The 20,950-nt window shown below is 34.0% G+C and overlaps 1 protein-coding gene across 1 annotated transcript in view; it reads right to left on the reverse strand.

The window, feature by feature from the left end:
- The window catches only part of STXBP4 (syntaxin binding protein 4), a 140,360-nt gene that overhangs the window by 59,293 nt on the left and 60,117 nt on the right, over positions 1–20,950 (reverse strand). The window contains exon 13 of the mRNA XM_069481164.1: positions 3,030–3,206. Within this exon, the coding sequence (XP_069337265.1) occupies positions 3,030–3,206 (177 nt within the window). The remainder of the gene's footprint in view (positions 1–3,029; positions 3,207–20,950) is intronic.

Raw genomic sequence — 20,950 nt, forward strand, 5'->3', positions numbered from 1 at the left:
CACATGGACTATTCATATACGACAGCTGATTTTGTAGATCAATTAGGAAAGAAGGGGCTTTTTAGTAAATGGTGATAGATAGTTGGTTATTCATTTAGAATAAACAAAGAATGAAAAGGATCCTTACCTCATACAGTGCCACAAAAATCAATTACAGCAGGATCAAAACTTAAAACTTTTAGAGGTAAATATAAAAGAATATCTTTATATCCTTGGAAATGGAAAGACTTCTAAAAAGACACATGAGAGAAAAGATTTTTGAGTTTGACTACATGAAAATTAAGAACTCCTGTCCATTTCACCATAGAGTGAAAAGGCAAGCCACAAATTTGGAAGAAGACTTTTATAAAGTATAACTTAATAAAGGATTATTAGTAACCAGAAGAATCATTATACATCTATACGAAAAAAACAAATAATACAATGGAAAAATGGTCAAAGATATGAAGAGACACTTCACAGAGAAATAAATGTCTAATAAATACATAAATATATGCTCAACTGGCTAGGCGGCAGGGGGCCTTGGTTTATGGCATTTTGGGGTAACCCTACTATGGCTGATTTCAGGCTACCAACCTGATGTCACTGAACATGGAGCTGAAAAGTGATGCATGCAATCAGCTCTCATAAGCTACTGTCAACTGGTCGCAGCACATCACTGTCTCAAAATCATTAGTAATCAGGGAAATTTAAATTAAAATACAAATGATATAACACTTATTACACCAACCAGACTGATAGATATTAAAAGTAAAATAAGACAAAGGGTCAACAAGCATGCAGAGTAAACAATAATTCCCATTCATGTATGAGTACAAATTGATTCGAACACTTTTAAACATTTTAGGCATTACCTGGTAAAGTCAAACAAACAATTATTATTCAACCTAGAGATTCTACTCCTAGCAGGTAAATGTTACACATGTGGAGCATGATATACGTACAAAAATGTTTTTGGCAACACCATTCATAACAAAAGAGAACAGAAACAACTGAACGGTCCATCAAATGCAGAATGGATAACTACACTGTTGTACATCCAAGCAACAGAGTACAAAGAAGCAATGAAAAGACATAAACTAGCTATAAACTTCCAATGGATGAATTGCAAAAACAAAATGTTGAGTGAAAAAAGCAGGTCAGAATGATACAAATATTTCTATTTAGATAAAGTTGATAAACAGGCAAAACTAACAACATATTGTTAAGGGATATATACATATACAGGTGGTACAATTATCAAGAAAATGGTTAACACTAAATCCAGGAAAGTGGTTACCTCTGAGGGTAGGGGAGTGGGATGTAATTGGAGAGGAAAATTATGGCTTCAAAGGTGTTAGTAATGTTTTATTTCTTAAGCTAGAGGTGAATTAAAAAAAACCCAAAAGGTAAATAAGTAAATAGATAATATAAGGAAAAAATTGTAATGAAAAACAAGAGCACTGTTACAAAAAGAATCTATGTCTTAAAAATAAATATTTGAATCCTAATTCTGTAACACCTTGGTCAATGTCTCTTTAAGCAATCTCACACAATTAAAAAAAAACTTCCTTCTCTTTTTCCATTGGTGCTGAGTTTGGAAAATGTTGAATGTTGAGATGCCCATGTCTAACATCTCTTAAAAAAGATTGTTTTCAGAGACAGGTTACTGGCTTAGTTTAGGGTCTTGTTAAGAAGAATGGCATGAGACCCCCATTATGCCAAAACAGAGAAAAACTGAATTAATTATATTACCAGGCAACTTAGGACAAAAATGTTTCTCAGCTGGGAGCTAGTCAAGAGAGACTGCAAATAACCCAAGCTTTAAAAAAAAATTGAATAATTTCATGTGAACTTCTTTATAGTATTTAAATGGTTGATTTTCCCTTCAAAAGTAACTATAATTGTTATAAAAAACTACTTTTAACATTTGATAATTCCCAAAATATTTTCAGAATTGAGTTAATGTCATATAAAATAATCACATATATAACTGGATCAAAAGTAAAAACAGAATGTAATATGCCTAAGTATTGCTGCTTTACCAAGTAATATGTTTTCCCTTGGCCTTGTGGTGTTATCAAAGTGTGATGGAAACTTCAGCTTTCTTGTGAAATTGGTTTAAACGAACCAATGCCAGAAATATGTTAGTGACTTTTAAGAGCTAACCAAAGAAAATTTCAGATTTTCTTCTGTATTTTGCATTTCTAAAACTAGTTTCATTTTTACTCAGTATATTTGAATTATTTAACTCTTTTATGTTTAAATAATCATAAGTTATTCAAATTTGCTGTATGTTCTCTTGAAGACTGATTGGATTAGAGATATAGATACCTATTATGTTTATAAGTAAACAACTCTATGAAGTTATAAAATATCTATTTCAATTTATTTAATTTTCTTCCTTATGTCAGTGAAGTAAAAATATATATGTCTGTTATAGTTTTTGAAGCCTATTCAATGAATATAGTATGTATTATGTAAAAAAAATTCACATAAATGTTCACATTGCCTTGTGTAAAGCATTCGGTATCTTGCCATTGAAACTGGAAGCTCTATTTGAGACTAATTTACTACACCTTACATTTAAAAAAAAAAGAAATTCAAACTTTCTTCCCATTAATTATCTTGGGTCTTAGGCAAAAATTCTTTGGCTTTCACACTTCCTTGAGTATTCTAATGAAAGAGCAAAACCCATCCCCTAGAATCCCCTTTCCATCTCCACAGACAAATTAGTAAGTTTAGAAACAGAAAGAAAAAAACCAATGTAATCAATTAAATGTAAAATTAGTTCCAGGACTTAATGCTGGAGCTTAATAGCGTTGACCGATGACCTATTTTGGCACATGCTTTTTCCATCCCACAGCTATCTGGATAAAGGCAGGCTCAAGACCTTCACATTACTCCCATCACGACACATCATCCTATCATTGAATAATAGAAGACAAACACTGACCTAGTTTAGAAGTGCAGATGAAAAGAAAATGAAAACAGGATACATGACAACGGCAAGGAAACCATGGTAACTAGAAGAAGACTGTTTTGCTTACTTTATTTTGGTCAGAATAATCAGCAAGCTGAGCCTTTAGCTCTATAATCTCGGCCTCTAACAGACGGATCACTTCTTCATAGTCCATTTCCATTCCGTATGCCTGCCTCTGTGCAGCTTCAGCAAGATGAATCCGACTTCGCAGGGCTCTTGATTCTTCAACTACAGCTTTGGCTTCCTAAAGATTTAAAAATTAATATCATTTAAGAAAAAAACATGTAAAAATAGTACAGTGGTTTACACAAAATATTTTCCTCATTCTGGAAGTTATAATTCCAAAAAATCAATATATATATGTTCTTCACTTCTCAATTTAAAAATTAATATTTATGTTATTTTACTATGTGAAGTAGCTGGTTGATCTTACTTTTTTTTTTCCTTTGTTGATTTGTTGGGTAATTTTCAGTATGGAATCTCTTAACTTCACACACCTAGCATAACATTTTGAAAATTAGGGAAGTAGAACAGAATTGAAAATGGAAAATAGAAGAATAACAATTTGCTCAAAAAATAAAAAGGGTGGGCTACAACAAAACTCAAGTAGGCGGTAGAATTCATGTTCTAAAAAGACTCTTGGAGTTTTATCACATGCTGCTGATAGATTTATAGTGTTGCAGGGCTTCTCCATGGACCAAGCCTCAGGGGCTAAAGTTTTCCCCTAGACATCAGTTTAACTGCTACCATTTTGGTTAGAATTTAGTAGCAAAATATATAGCATTATGTGTAGGATGCAATGCTTACAAGACATTTATTAAACATATTTTATGTTGTATGTGTCTTTTGTCATTTAATCTTTAGAACAACATTGAGAGAAAGGCATTATTAAAAACCATTTCACACGTAAGCAAATAGACATTCAGAGAAGTTACATAACCTGTTCAAGAATACACAGTAGTGCCAGAATTTGAACCCAGGTCTACCTGACTCCAACATTAATGCTCTCTTTCCACCATTTTACTCTGTCTCTAAATGACAAAACAAAACAAAACACAATAAAACAAAACAAAACAAGAAAACCTCATACACTACATTCTCCACCTTGGGAAGAAGACAGAGTAGGCAAAACCATTTTTTCTCTCAAAATGTACCTTGGGGGAGGAAAAAATGTATCTTGGTTCTAGGTCAAAGACAGCATACCGATATAATTTAACATGGCAGTTATACTGTAAACCATTTCTTTTTCTTTACTTGACGCAGACATCTCTCTTTGCAATAGAACTTTCTGCTCCAATTGCCATGGCTAATATTAAACTATAGCTATTTTAATTTTTTTGGAGCTGTTATGGGACACTTGCTTTTGTTTGAGCTAAATACATTTGAAGTTCTGGGAGGCTTAGGAATATGGACATATTCTTAACGGTCAGTTTTTCATTCATACATTCAATAATGATTTATTAAGTATTTATTGTGTGTCAGGTTTCGTTTCAGGTACTGGGAATAGACACTGAACTATGTAGACAAAAATCCTTCCCTCTTGCCCCTCAGAATTTACATTCTAGTTTGAGGAGACTGTAAATTAGAGATTATCAGTGAAGACCTTATTGAGAAGATATCTGATTAGAGACCCGTAGGAGGAATGGAGCCATGACTGCCCAAGGTAGAGCTTTCTGGGCAGAGGGAACCATTGGTGCAAAGGCCCTGAGGTGGGATTGTGCCTTGCATCTTCAGAGAACAGCAAGGAGGCCAGGATGGCAGAGGTAGAGATAGTAGGGGACAGGAATAGGAGACTAGGAAGACAGGAGGACAGAGTGGTAACAGGAGTAAGTGTAGAGATGGGGGTGGAGCAGAGTGGAGTGGCAGATCTTAAGGAAATTTGTAGGCCATTTTAAGGACTTTGGTTTTACTCAAGGTGAGATAGGAAGTGATTGGAGGTTTTGAGCAGAGAATTGATGTGGCCTGGCCTAAATTTTTAAAGGATTACTTTTGGTGCTGTGTTGAGAGTAGACTATATGGAGTGGGCAAAGGTGGAAGCAGGGAGAAGAGGAAGGGGACAGGCAAAAATCTACTGTGGCTTGAACAAGGGTGACAGTGGTGGAGACAGTGTGAGGTGGTTAGATTCTAAATATAGCTTGAATGTAGAGCCAATGGGACAGTTCATCGACAGCATTTATTAAGCAGCTACTGCATCTAGACAACCATGTTATGTGACAAACATACAAAGAGGTAAAAGATACATTCCCTTTTTCTGGCTCAGCTTAGAATGTGAAGTATGACTTAGATAAACGGATCAAGAGAGGAGAATATGTTAGACAAAAAGAACAATGTGAACAAAGCAAGAGAGCCAAGAAGGAATGTGGGACATTTGAGAAACAAAACTAGACCAATTTTGACTGGAGTAGAGGCTTCCTATAGGGGAGTAACGTATAAAAAATGTTGGGAAGAGGGAGGGAAAGAGTCGTGCTCTGGTAGAAATGGCATGACAGGCAAAGGAGCTTAAATCTGCAGACATCTTGAGGCCTTGTGAGCAGAAAATGATATGAGAAAGTGCTTTAGAAAGCTAAATTCGGCAGCAGGATGCAGGACGGAGAGATGTGGCCAACAAATTACCTTCTATATCCTTGATTTAAAGAACTTTCTTTCCTTGTATCTGAAAGTAATTGTCTTATAATAAAAGGGAAGATCTTTCAGAAAGACATATCTGGGAAAGAAAGGGACATCTACTTAGTCTACTATCTCAGTCGGTTCAGTCCAGGTCATCCAGAGTGTCACCAGTGACACAGCTGGATCACCTTCACACCAGGCTATTGCTGGGCATACAGGAGGAAATGGCTTACCATGTGCCAGCACTGTTCTGGGTGTTTTACATGGATCAACTTGGTTAATCGGCACAGTACTATGTGGGGTATGTCTATTATTATACTCCTATTATTACCCTCATTTTATGGATAGGACATGGATGCACAGAAAGGTTAAGTGACTTACTCAGAATTGCAAACCTAGTAAGTGGCAGAGCTAGGATTTGAACCCAGGCAGACTAGCTACAAAGTTCACATTCTTGGCTACTATGCCATATTACCTCACCAACTACAGAAAATGTTAAAACAAAATCGCTTGTAGATGACAATCTCATTAATGCCCAGCCCTGCATGAGCTTAGGTTGCAGCCATTACAACAGACTCAAACATATTTGAGGCTGTTAAAAAGCTCCCCATTTTCCATTCAATCAAGCTTAAAAAAATACTGCCTCTGAAGAGAAAGAGGAGGGGTAGAAAATTCTCCATAGCTGCAATGAAGAATAACTAATTTGATGATTTGTCTCCTTCACACTCACTTCATGCAGCTTTTATTCCTCTATAAAAACAGCACTTTTATTTTTGTTCAAAGAATGCTAGTTAATTAAATGAAGAATCTGGATGGAATTTATACAGCCATTATAGTGCACTGATGGTAATACAGTGTGAAATGTGGTTGGGTGGTAAAAGATGCAGAGGTTTTGATGCTGAATAAATTCATGCTATTTCTTTTGTAAATGTACAACTGTCAGGCTGGTGAATGTGACCCCTTAGCAAAGTTCTAGCCCAGTTCCCACTGAATGGCTGTTTAAAAGATTAGTGCATTGAAATGATGACTCTTAGAGGAAGCAGTGAAGAAAAGATAACAGCAGTGTGCCATATTTAGCAATACAGGATCACATAAATCCATTTTCTCTTTTCCTCCCAGGCTGTCTTCTAATAAATAACTGTAAAGCCTCCTATGTCAGTAACAATTGAGCCAGAATTTTCCCAGTGCCTCACCATGAGCCTGAAATCCCATCAGGGCAAATGCTGCAGTCAATTTACTGATTTTTTATGTATTAGGTAGAGTTTAATTCGGTTTAGTAAGTTAGATAATAAAAGAAAAACTAAGATATAATAGTAAATTATAAAAATCCACATAAGCATTATGCTTCTTAATACTAAGCAGTATGAGCAAATGTACTAGAAGGGAATCCTGAGTTATGAAGTAAAATATGACTTAAATTTTTTTGGTGACACTGAAAAAAATGCCTTCATCTCATGCTGCCCATTTGTAAAATGAGGCTTATCCACTTCACAATTTCATAGTGAATCTTTAAGGAAGATCTGACCAAATTCTTCTTTGAAAATATAATTTGAACTAATGAAAACCTCTGTGGGCTATGAATACTTTGGACTCATACTGGGACAAAGAGCAGTACTGGCTTGGACACAGGATAATGTGCTATGTGTTTTCCCACATATATTTTTTCCCCCAAGGTAACATGTTCTAGAACAAAAATCATGGGCTTTGGGTGGGACATATCTAGGTCAGAATCTTAGACCCGTGATTTTTTTCACTTTCTGGCTGTATAATTCTCTAAGACTCAGTTTGTTCATTTGTATTATGGGAAATAACATCTATTTTATAAGGCCAAAATAACTCTCACAAGCAGGTTAAAGAAACTACAACAATTCTTGGTATAATTTTTTCCCTTTCCTCTTTAATGCTTTGGAAAAATATACGTAATCACCTGTGAGATTAGAAAGCTAGACTAGATAATTTATTAAGGGTTTTCCTGAGACACTCAATGAGTAATACCAGCTCTTGAACTTTAGAGAAGTTGTTTGGAAACACAATTTGCACATGTCTTTTTTAATGTTAACAACAATTATGTAAAACCCTTTCCTCTCCAGTTATGACTCCTAACGGCTCCCTAAAGTAGAAGGAAAAAGCATTAACTGCAGTGGCACATTTGTAATTAGGCCAGCACATCCACATCACTAACCGTAGAAGTTCTGTAATTTTTAAGCTCATCAGTAAATCTTTCAAAATGTCAATGGCTGACGGGAGAAAAAGGAGACTGAAAAGAGATATATGTTTTAGTGTAATGGAACTTATGCTACCAAGCCCTAGAGAATATTTCTCTTATCAGCTTCCTACATCCACTCATTGGAGAACACTTTTTGTTCCCATCACAGCTTGTGAAAAAGATTAAGGGTTACTGCAGGAAGAGGGCTGTTGAACGAAACTGTTAAAAGCAAGTTATGTCTAGTTTCCTTATGTATTTGATTTATTAAAATATGTGTAATATGCCTCTCAATGGGTGATCTCAAAGTGCTTTGCAGATATTGATGAATGAATCTACAACTCATCCCTTCAGCATGGCTGCATTTGGGAGAGAATATGAATTCACAGAACTTTTTATATACCTCCAATATGTGCTCTCTCCTTTCTCTTTCTTTACTCCCCCTCTATGCATGCATCCAGCCCACTACTCCACCTCCATACCTAACCAGTAATTAAGCACTATGAAGTCTTCATTTATGATGTAATTTATAGCTATTCCTTAATTTCCATTGTTACCACCATATTACTGATGCATGTCTTTATCGCCTCATGCTTGGATACCAGGAAAATCAAATCAGTGATCACTCTGCCTATTGTGTTCTTCACTGTAATGTATTCTACATACTTCTGAAAGGAATGATTTTCCCAAAATACTGCTTAAATTCTACTGTAGGTAATCAACCTAACTACATGGTACATGCTAAACATATCTTGACTCTCCACACTTCAAAGTTCTCCTTTACCTATTCCAAATAATCCTTCTAGCTTTAGTACATTCACCTCTTTTACATGATTATCATATCCAAGTACCTTAACTTAACCATATTTCCCAGACTAAACTCTCCCATACCAAGATGCTTTTAGTCACATTATTCCACTAGGTATATACCCTTTTCCTCTTTTTTCCTTCATCTAGTTCTCACCTGTCCTTCAAAATTTACCTCTATCCATTTAGTATAAATGATCTTTTCCTCCTTTTAATCTTTTATAATATCTGTTGTCTGTAATTAATCACATACTAAGTATCTCCTACTGCTTTCTCCTACTGCTGTCTTGAACTGTTATTAAAATATTTTATTACCTAACTTTCTAAAATCAAAGGATCTTGACTGCCCAAATTAGAACACAAGCTGTCTGAGAATAAAAACCTTATCAAATATGAGCAGGTGCTCCACTTAACATAAAAAATGAGATATAAGTGAGTTGAGAAACCATGAAAATGACTATTTCATTTTTCATATTTAATAATTGCCTTAGAGAACTCTATTAGGTAAGAAGCTTTCATAGGGAATTTCTTCATAAAAGGTTTCAGTTTTATGAGAATATTAGTTGAACTATATTTAATTTAACGATTACAATAACAACCATAAACCACACTATGAGAAACACCATATAATAAAAGCAAATGATTTCAATATACTCTCTTTATAAATTAAAAAAATTCTTCTATGTTTATCAAGCAAATGAGATTATATCAAAACTAAGTGGAATGAAGAAAATATCAAGGTTAAAAAAGGACAGTTATACTTGTTTGACAATTTTATTTCTTGTTTTTTCATTAAATATATAAGATTTAAAAATTATGCACATTAATTTATATTTCCTTAAAAATTACAATTTTCCATCATGAGTTAATATAGTGCATGCTCTCAAGAACTACATAATCTTAAAGGTTCTTTCCAATCCCATTCAATCCTTGATTCCTCAACTAAAGTAGCAACATCTTTTTATAAAGTGTGTAATACAGATAAATATCAGTAAGTTCAAGAAACAAAGATTTTCTTTGGTTTGTATGAGAAAGCAAAATCCTCACTTGACAAAGGAAGACTGGTTAAGCTTTTTGGAAGAAAAGCAGGTCAATCAAATTATAATTAGCTCTAATTAACTCTCCCAAGAGTTGTCAACTTCTTTACCTGCAGCTGCCTCACTCCCCAAAAGGTGCAAAATTGATTTCTGCCTCTGAATGGACATCAAAGAAAATCAAAGAAACAATTTTCAATCTCCTTTATAAAGAAAAGTCTCTAATCAAGGACAGACACACAGTATATCTATCTGATAAATTTTATTATGTGAAACTTCTTCACAATATAAATAATTAGTTAAAACCCTGTTTTGATAATATATTTAACCCTGAACATGTGTTTTCTGGTTTAATGAAGGTTGGCATACGAAACTATTTTCCTAATTCTCCAATTCTGGTTACAAATGTAGCAAAAGGGAAAATTGGAAAATTCCTTTCAAAATTGGAATTTAAACTCTCTTCATTGAAACGTGGTATAGAGCTCAAAGGCTACTTTTTAAAGATATTAAACATTTAGAATTCATCTGAAGTTGTGGTTTAAGGGAGATCTGTCTTCAAAACAGAAATGTATTCCTTCAAAATTAACCTTTAGAGATTTAACTAAAATGGAATCAAAATTTTGTCAAATTTTGTTTTGGAGGAACTTGACCAAGAATTCTAAATTTGAAGCTAGATATAATAAGATCTAAATAACAAGATACTTAAGTTTGATTTGGAAGAATAAATCAGTGAGAACTGGTAAGCAAATTCTGAAGTAACAACAAGAAAAAAGAAAGAAACAAACAAGGTGAGACATAGCCCAAGTTTAAGGCATATAGAAAGCTACAATAGTTGGTACCTCTCAAAGAGTTAGATAAAATAGTCATTCACCCAATAAATATTTATTGACAAAGAAACTGACCAGATAGCCCCAGACAGACCCTAGATTATGTAAGAATTTAATATATGATAATGGTGATAACAGAAAACAATAAATGATTATGACAACAAACTGTCATATTTTGTTTGATATATGGTATGAAATGAGGGTCTACACTTTTTATTTTTTTTTTCCCAGAAAAACTATCTGGGAAAAAAAAAAATAAAAAGTGTAGACCCTCATTTCATACCATATATCAAACAAAATATTTTTTTAGATGGATTAAAGAAAGAAAGATATGGGAGGGATGTAGGTAAGTATATATCAGAAATATGGCTAGGAATGAACTTTTAAAAAGTTATAAAAAAAGGAGAAGTCATAAAAAGATTTGATAACACAAAAACACCTATGTTTAAAAACTATTAAAAAATTAGAAAGGCAATTTGTAGACAGGGGAAAATATCTGCCCCAGAATTGGTAGAATTACGGTTAATAACTTTAGGATGTAAACAGATCTTAGAAATTGAGGTGAGGAGTAGGGAAAAACAGTGATTGATTAGAGGGAAGAGGAAAAAGCAGGAGTGGGAAGGAGATACAGATAAGATAAAGAGCACATAACAAGGGTGTCAGAATGTCATTAGCGACCACATCAGGAAATGAGTTGCCTTCAATACTGAAGAACTGTGATGGTGTTCACAATTTAACTTGAATTTGGTTATAGACAGCCTTTGGTACCTAACATGGATGAAAATGAATCAAAGTACAGTATTTTCAAATAGAGTGATTTAGTTATGTGGGGTTAGCCATGACTAGAGAAGTCTTGTTTTCCACTTTAAAATAGTTTGTGAATAAATCATCTGATACAGTGTCATGAGTCCCATGATAGGAGTACTGAAAGTATGTCTCTCACATAGTAAACTGCCAAGATAAGAGTTTTATGGTACTAACTGCCTTATCACTACTTCCTCCTTGGGTAAAATTTACTAGTTTGTCAGCCAATTTTATATATATATATATATATATATATATATATGTTTTTACTCTAACATTAAGAAACATAAATATTTGGCTTCTACATAGATGTTTAAAATACAACCTGAAAGGTGTTCTCTTAGTAACTGACTAGTGGAATTTTAAAGACGTACATTTGTTTTTAGTTAAATAAGGAAAATTATAGGGTGTAATGCCTACTTTAGTATACAAATATGCCTCTAACTACTCATCACTTACAGGGAACTTATTATGAAATGCTTTCTAGGAAGTGATGGTTTTGCTCTATTTTTCTTTTTTTTTTTTTCCCCTAGATTGAGAGCTCCTTGTAGACTGTATGTTTAATGTTCATAGTGCCTCCATATAAAAACAGACATTTAATAAATGCTTCGTAAATTATCTTTCCAAGTCCCTCTTATAAGTTGCTATAGGCATGTGTGATACAATTGATGAGAAAGTGTGGCATGGTCCCTGAACAGTCAGAAAATAAGCGGCTCACCGAATGGAACCTAGAACCTTAGAGCACCATCAGTTCTAACTAGGCCAACTGACTACAGGCAATCATCAAGTGAACTGGAAGGTTCCTATAAAGAATAAGATTTATTTCTCTTCCAAATTCTTCTAACACTGAAAATTCTGTGATTCTACATTAAAATGAGTTCTATGTTATAAATAAGATAATAAAATTTCTTTCAGAATCCTTAAAATGGTAAGACATTTTCTACATTAAAAAGACAAACAACTATTTGCAAATGGGAATTCTGAAATAGACACCTTTGTTTGCCAGTGCTTGCTTAGAATGCTACATTCACCTCTAGTGAATCACTAGGGATGGCCGGTGTCTGTGCAAACAGGAATGCCAACTGGGCTCTCCAAAAGCTGTCCTGGTGTTCCCTTTCCGAGCAAGCTGTCTTCACCTTAGGTGGTTCCTTGGGCAGAGTGTAATGGTGGAGAATACAGGAATCATTTTCTCAATCACAGAAAGGGAATTAATGTTGAAAAATAAATCCAACTAAGTTTGTTTAATAAGTTTCTTCAATCAGATTGTTGTCTATCATCATAATAGCTTTATAATTTTTCTCAAAGAGTTTTTTTTTTCTTTTTAAAAGACCATTTAAGATAATTGTGGATTCACATGTAATTGCAAGAAATAATACAGAGAGGTCCCATGCATTCTTCATCCACACTCCCCCAGTGGTTACATCTTGCATTACTGTAGTACAATATCACAACCAGGAATACACTGCTCAATAAAAAGGAACAACCTATGGATATACACAACAATCTGGACAGATCTCAAGGAAATTATGCTGAATAAAAACAGCCAATCCCCAAAAGTGACATACTATATGATTCCATTTATATAATATGCTTTTTGTTTTGAGATAGGGTCTCGCTGTCACCCACCCTGTAGTGCAGTGGTGTGATCACAGCTCACTGCAGCCTCAAACTCTTGGGCTCAAGTGATCCTCCTGCTTCAGCCTCCTGAGTATCTGGGATTATGAGCAAGTGCCACCACACACAGCTAATATATAACATTCTTGAAATAGCAAAATTATGGAGACAGAGAATAGATTAGTGGTTGCTAGACATTAGGGAAGCAGGTAGAAGGAGGTGGCTGTGGCTACAAAAGAGCAGCAAGAAGGATCTTTGTTAAGAGGGTTTTTTGGGGTTTTTTTTTTTTTTGAGACAGGCTGTCACTCTGTTGCTTGGGGTAGAGTGCAGTGGTGTCATCATAGCTCCCAGCAGCCTCAAACTCCTGGGCTCAAGCGATCTTCCTGCCTCAGCCTCCTAAGTAACTAGGACAATAGGTGTGCACCACTACAACTGGCTAATTTGTGAAGAGGGTTTTTAATAGAAAATAAAAGTTGACATTCTGAGGCCACATGTGACCATCTGAAATGGAAACAAATATTTTACTGTAGTATTCTTTGAGAACAGAAAAGACTGACAAATCAAATATATGTATTTTTCTTCTTTTTCCCTCTAAAGATGAACTAGCATCTTAGAATACCTACTAGTACTATACTGAAAAACTTAAAAATTCAGATCACTAAAGAAGTGTAAAAAGAGTGGGAAGTCATATTAATTCTAAAAATTGGAGGCTTTACTGTTTCATAAATAAATATACAAACGAACACACTCTTTAAAAGTGCAAAAGTGTGAATACTACTTTAGTAATCACTTATTGTTGTTCTTTTAAAGATATATTCAATTTGTTCTTAAGGTTTCCTTTGTTGTTTCATCCATAAACTCAGATAGTTCACATGTCAGCTGAACCAGCTGTTACTAAGTTCATGTCCAACCTTGACTGTCCACAGAGAATCCTGTGTTGATTTGACCTTACATTTCTGCCTCAGGACTTAATGCTCTCCTCAGGCATTCAACTCAATCTTTGCACAGGTGAGGCCAGCTACAACTGGGCTTATCTGAACCTAGAAAAGTTGCCAAATGAACAATTTCCCATGTTTCTTTAGGGCAAAGACTGGTTCAGACAAGCTAAATATTTTGGCTTTGGACTGTTCACCAATTCATTGCTGCCTTAGGTCATAACACTACGCTGAAAGAAACCTTAAAAACAACTTAAATGTGAGAGTAGGTTTTAGAAAAGTTGTTGATCAAAGGAAATTGCTAGAACAGCCCATGCCTGTTAAAAGTTGTTAGAACACGAAGAAAAAAATAACAAGTATAATTTCATGGGAAATTGTGCTCATGATTTTAAACAGTAAGGCTGGGTTATTCTGTAAGTCATAAAAACTCATCAAAAAATACTTAGGTTTTAGAGAACAGTACAGCCAATTCTTTACCAAACAGTAAGTATTCTGGTAGCCATCCCTGGTTGAGAAAAACAGGCCTGATCTTTCCAGTGAAAAAGGAGGCCTTCACAGCTTGTTCTTTCCTTTTGTTTATTAATTTCCTTCCTCTCCCTTCCTTTCTCCCATTCTCTCTCTCAGTTCTTTATTGTTTTCTTTTCAGGCTGCTATACTAAATAAAGGTAAATGGATTTCTATAATTTAAAATAGCTAATGAACCTTCAAAAGGGGAGATTATTGGCTAGGCAAGGTGGCTCATACCTCTAATCCCAGCTTTTTGGGAGGCCAGGTGGGAAGATCCCTCTCCTCTCTACAAAAAGAAAAAAAAAGCCCCTTGGCACTGTCCCCCACCTCCGCAAAGGGGACCAGTCTTGTGGCAACTGTGTGCCAGAGGGTCCAGCCCAGGGTGGGGGACATAGAGCTGGGTCTTCAAGATGGCTCAAAATTGAGAGAGGGGTGTGGGAAGGGCCTATCATGGGAAGGCGGCTGGCCTGGGATGGCCCCAGCTACCTCATGTGGCCTGCCAGGTTCCTTCTGCTGCTGTCTCCCCATCTCCCTGCTCCCTCCCAACAAACAGTATCAATAGATGTGAGTCTTGTCCCAGGTCCAAAATGATGAAAATAAAAATAATTTCTTTTGACTAAACAGTAAGTGTTTAAAAAAAAAATAAAAGGGGGATTATTGTTTTTTGGATCAGGCCACTGCCTCACAATAATTCGATTAAAATTTTTTGAGTGAATAAAGGATATCAAATTGTGTTCCCTCCTCTCTTTCAAAGCAACTGGTAACCATCATTGGAAAACAAACTGAAAGTCAATCTAATGGTGTTTTAATAATTAGGTTACCTATGTGTTTAAAGGATTTATATGGCATAATCATTAGTGCTGTACTGACAGTGTCAAAAACTTCAAAAGGATACCAAATCAAAGGGAAGAAACTTTGCCAAATTTCATACAATGTAAGTTTTCAGTTGGTTTTTAAGAGTTATATATACTCTCTATTTATAATTTTTAAGGACTCATTAATTGTAAAAAAAAAAAAAAATCTTTAGAAAAATGGAAAGGCAGTATTTTCACCAAAGCATAGAAACTTTTATTAACCAAAATCCCCTTAATAGAATAATACCCTTGTATATACACAAAAGAAGCTGAATGGTATGCATGGTCAATATATCCTAAAAATGGACAGTTTTAGGGTTGATTTTGGGTAGTCTACTTTTTTACTGAGTGTATGTTTATGAAATAAATAGTATCTCAGTATGTATACATGTGGGTTTGTACACACAGATACATACATGTATTTTTAATTATTTTTGCTAAAACTGGAAACTTCACATTAAGTACTACTCTGAATTAACACATTTGTACTTTCAATCTCATTTATGTTGTTTTGTTAATGGCATCATTACAGCCTCTCAGTTACTAAATTATAAAGTCTGACTGCTCTTTTGCTTATTACTGCACATTCTATCAATGATGTTAAATCTGGTTGACTTTATCCTCATGGTATCTTTTGCGTAGATCCCTTTGTTATATTGCCATTACCACTAAATCCTCCATTGCCTATTATCTGGACAAGCACATCTCAAATCTTAACGCATAAATCATCTGAAGACTTGTTAATGCAGATTCTGATTCCACAGGTCTGGGATGAGATCTGAGACTGCATTTTTGAGTTCCAGGTGTGGCTGACACTGCTGCTGTTGCTGACATTCTTTGAGTAGCAAGGATGCAGAGCTGTACATTGGTACTATCCAATCATGGTGGCCATTAGTTATATGTGGCTACTGAGCACCTGAAATATAGCTAGTCAACTGAGGAACTGAATTTTTAATTTAATTTTAATTAGTGTGTATTTAAATTTAAAAACTGAAGAAGTGGGGCTGGGCACGGTGGCTCACCTCTGTAATCTCAGCACTCTGGGAGGCCAAGGCGGGAGGATTGCTTGATGTCAGGAGTTTGAGACCAGCCTCAGCAAAAGTGAGACCCTGTCTCTACTAAAAATAGAAAAATTAGCTGGGTGTGGTGGCATGTGCCTATAGTCCCAGCTACTTGGGAGGCTGAGGCAGGAGGTTCGCTTGAGCCCAGGCGTTGGAGGTTGCTGTGAGCTAGGCTGACGCCACAGCACTCTTGCCTGGGTGACAGAGACTATGCCTCAAAAAAAAAAAAAAAAAAAAGGTAAAAAAAAAGCATAAAAAATAAAATAAAAACTGAAGAAATGTAAAATATTTTTCCATTAAATAAAACTTTATTGTTTTAGTCACTTTATTCATTGCATCATGTGAGATATTATTGTTGAACTGTAATGTCTGTGTTAGGCATGTAAGTCATTTGAGTACTATACATAAACACTTAACTGATCTGGTCAGTGCCAATGAATTGATTAATTTCGAATCTTTTTTTTTTTACACACCAACATGTACACACAGTGTGCTTATCTGAATATTTTATGCAGACAGCATGAGTTACAATGATACCTATGTAAATCATAACTGTAATTAAATTGAAATACTCATTATTTTTATTAGACCATAATTATTTTTTTATTTAGTTCATAATTTGTCCACAAAGAATGAACAAAATTAAATTAAATTTAAATTAAATTTAAAATGAAGATATACTACAGATGCAGAATAAAGTGGAGGTGAATTAGCTAGTATTATGACCAAAACAATAAAAAGAGACCAGGAGGAGGTATGTTGTAAGTGTCATTATTAATGCAATTGCAGTTTGCGAAAGATGTGTTTATTGTGTAAGAAATTTTTTAAACATATATAAAGTGAGCAATATTAAGAGATAGTTTTGCAAATGCATGGTAAATCTGGTAAGTTTCTTTTTAACAGTCAAAAAAGAGCAAATAAAATTAGTCATCTAAAATCAGAAGTAAAGATCTAACATTTGTAAAATCCAGCTATAAGATCGATTGGATTTTTGGACAAAAGTAGAAACCATTTTTAGATTGAGATGGTAATTTCAGTTATGATAAAAAGCCCAGAAAAGATAGGAAAAGATAGATAAAAAATGAGAGATCTTCAATTAAGTCACAAAACAAATGCCCATAGACTATAAGAACTTTCTAATACTATCAATGATCAACTAATTCAAAATCTGAAAAAAACTACAAGTACTTTCCTTTATCTTTAGGTGAACCATGTGATATAGGAAACATTACCCAATTCATACTTTAGGCATTGTCTCAAAGGACTTCCAAATTTATGATGAAATGTTATTGATTTTTCAGTCTAAAAAAATCAAACTTTCAGTGTAGATATTTTTAACCCTTTCTATCTGTCAAAAAAAGAGTTGCAGCTAGATAATGTAGAAAAGAAGTTTTTATCATGATAATGTTCTGGCTGCATTGAATCAAAAATCTGGATTTACTGACATTTTCAAACAAGAGACTTTTTTTTAATTGTTTTATTCCACTGTATGATACATATTAAAAATATTTGTGCTCAGTTTTCTGAAGCTGATTTTATGTGAAGCATCACGGATACAGTTAACATTGTTTAGTATATGTATGTAAATTCTATGAGTCATCACTAGTTTATGGAACTGTTAAGAAAATGGAAGACAATGAATTTAATGATCCTGTGTTCCTTGCCAATACACCTTGGCTGGGTTGTGGAAGAGTTTTACAAAGATTTACTATACTTTTAACTCCAATTTAAGGTTTTTTTTTTTTTTAAAACAAAAGGAATGCATGCCTAATATTCAATAATCAAAGATTTAAAAAAGGCAGTGTGATTTACATTTTCTCATTAATATCATATTACATGTAAATGAGCTAAATTAGAAACTCCAAAAAAAGAAAGCTTACTTATGAAGCTAGAAAAGTATAAGAATTTATACTGACATTGAAACTTTTCATAACATAAATAAAAAATGATTTCACATATTTTTCTACCATGAATTAATATGTAGAATATATAAATTGGCTATAAAAACTAAAAAAATTTTGAAGTATGCTTTGCTGGCACTGAGCTAAATTTAGAGTTGCTTTCATGATATGTAATACCCCTTGGATTTGAAGCTAATAATGCTGAATTGACAAGAATTAATGAATATACTTTACTTTAACATACATAGCTTTGAAAAGATTTTGCTTAAAGACAAATTCTTCTAAAAAATAAAATAGTTTTATCAGTGTGGATGTAAACATATTTGGTATTCAGTTATTAAAAATTTTTAAATTAAGTTTGGAACCATTTGGGTATGTGAATCTGTTTTTTCAACTTTAGATTTTATTAAATCTAAACATAGATCCAGTATTTCCAATGAAAATTTAGTGTAAAAATTAAGATGTGCTCACTCTGTAAAATAACACTGTTTTTAAAAGATACAGTATGAAAAAAGAATGTAAAAATATCTCATTAATGAATTTTTAAGGTATTGCATGCTAAAATGATATTTTGGATATATTAGACTAAATAAAATATATTAAGATTAATTTTACCTGTTTCTTTTTATTTTTTAAAAGTGTATCTGTTAGAAAATTTAATAATACGTGAGTGGCTTTCATTATATTTCTAGGGGACAGTGATGTTCTAAATTATTATAATAGTCTCTTATCTGATTTTCAGTTACTTCCCAACCTGCTATCAGTTTAATTTTTTCATTCATCCCTTCATCAATGCACCAAATATTGAGGTCCTACTCTTCACCAGTTATTGTTGTAAGATAAATCAGAGAGCAAATCAATGAAGCTTACCCTCTAGTTGGCAGACACAGATAAATGGCAATACACAAGCAAATTATGTAAGATGTTAAAGGAGCAATCAGTAATACCAAAAACCTCATACATGACAAGGTTGAGAGTGTGAGTGGGATGATAGTGCAGGAAGATCAGAGGACCTGGAGAACTAGTAGAAGAGTGGAGGGAGAAGAGTGGTAAGAGCTGAGGTCATTGGGATAAGAAGAATGTGATGAGGATGGAGGGGAGGACAGCAGATCATGTAGGCCTTCACAGGCTTTGACATTTACTTGCAGCATTTTTGGCTTTTACTCTGAGTGAGATGGAAAGTCCTGGAGGGTTCTAACTTCAGTTTTGAAAGGATATTTCTGGCTGTTGTGTTCAGATTAAACTGTATGGGGGTGAGGCATGGTAAAAGCAGGGTGATCTGGTGGTAGGAAGCTCTAATAATAACATAGGTAGGAGATGATGGTGGCTTAGATCAGTGATGCAAGTGGTAAAATGTGGTAAAATTCTGTAATTTTTAAAAAGTAGGACCAACAAGTTGGATGTAGAGTGTGGAAGAAAAAGTGGGGTCAGTTTATAGGTGGAGTAAGTTGTTCATTTTTTCCCCCTTGTCAAATATCTTCAATGGTAGTCCATTGTCTAAAATCTGAGATTGGTATTGAAGTGCCTATATGCTTTGGTCCTAACATAGCCATGCAAATGTCATTTCCTACACTTCATCTTTCCACGTTTCCCTTATGTTCCTGAGCCTTTGATAATGATGATAATAAAAAAATACATATCAAACTTATTATTTTTCAGAGACCTGCTATATTCTTGACAGTTTTAGGCTCTTAAACTCTCAAGTCCCATGAAAAAATTATAAGGTAGAAATTATCACTTTTTTAGACATGAAGACACAAACATATTAACAAATAATATAAAGTTAGCATACAAAACAAGCATTATTTTGACTCTAAAGACAAGTTTTTCCCTTTTATACCATGATTTTCATGATGTTTTCTGTCTGAAATGCTCTTCCCTTTCTATGTCTGGCCCAACTCACGTGCCACCTTATCTATAAAAAGTCTCCTTGTGCCCTCAACTAGAATTATATTTTCCTCCTCTACATTAAATAGTTAAAATAAATCATTTCCATCTCTTAATATTTCTTCTTCTATTATTTATAATAACCATAATAGTATTTACTGAGTGCTTACCATGTGCTATATATGTATAATAATTAATACGTATTAATGTATTATCATAATATTTCTAACATTCTTATAAAGGATCCTATTATCAAACTCATTTTATAGATGAGGAAACTAAGTCAGAAAGGTGAAGCATTTCGCTGAAGATCAAAAGCTAGCAAGAGGCAGGGTCACAGTATAAGGCTAGATGGTCTAACTCCAAACCCCATTATCTACTCTGCACTAATCCTTATGCTAATTCACCACTCATCATATAATATTCTTTCTCTTGTTTACATATTTTTTCATCTATAGCCCATCTTTTCCTTTTGAATCCTATTAAATTCTGATACAGATTAGTTTTAGATTATTTATTCATGCAGACTTGACCTTTCTTAATAATAGAAGCTAATCCTTTCAGAGAATAAATACAGGAGGGCCTCATGTGGAAAAAGTAGGTATTGCTAGAAAAGGAAAGCAAAACTGCTATTTTTCTTTAGATTCATGTCTTATATCAGCCCTTACTATAATATTACTTTATGAAGCATTGTTGATATTCTAAAGTTTATATGTTCCAAGCATTTAGGAGAAAAGAAAATTTTAATTAAATATACGAAAAAACCCATCTCCTAATTTATTCTACATATAAAAACTAACAAGGAAGATTTTAAATATCCACTTTTAGGACACAAGCACTAAAAAAAGATCTGGCCATACAAATTCATGCATGTATAAAGGAGACAGAATGAAAAGAACCAAAAAGGCATATCAATCAAAGTGTAAAAATATTTAATAAAATGGGTT

Source organism: Eulemur rufifrons, chromosome 9 (genome assembly GCF_041146395.1).
Source record: "Eulemur rufifrons isolate Redbay chromosome 9, OSU_ERuf_1, whole genome shotgun sequence".
Lineage (NCBI taxonomy): Eukaryota > Metazoa > Chordata > Mammalia > Primates > Lemuridae > Eulemur > Eulemur rufifrons.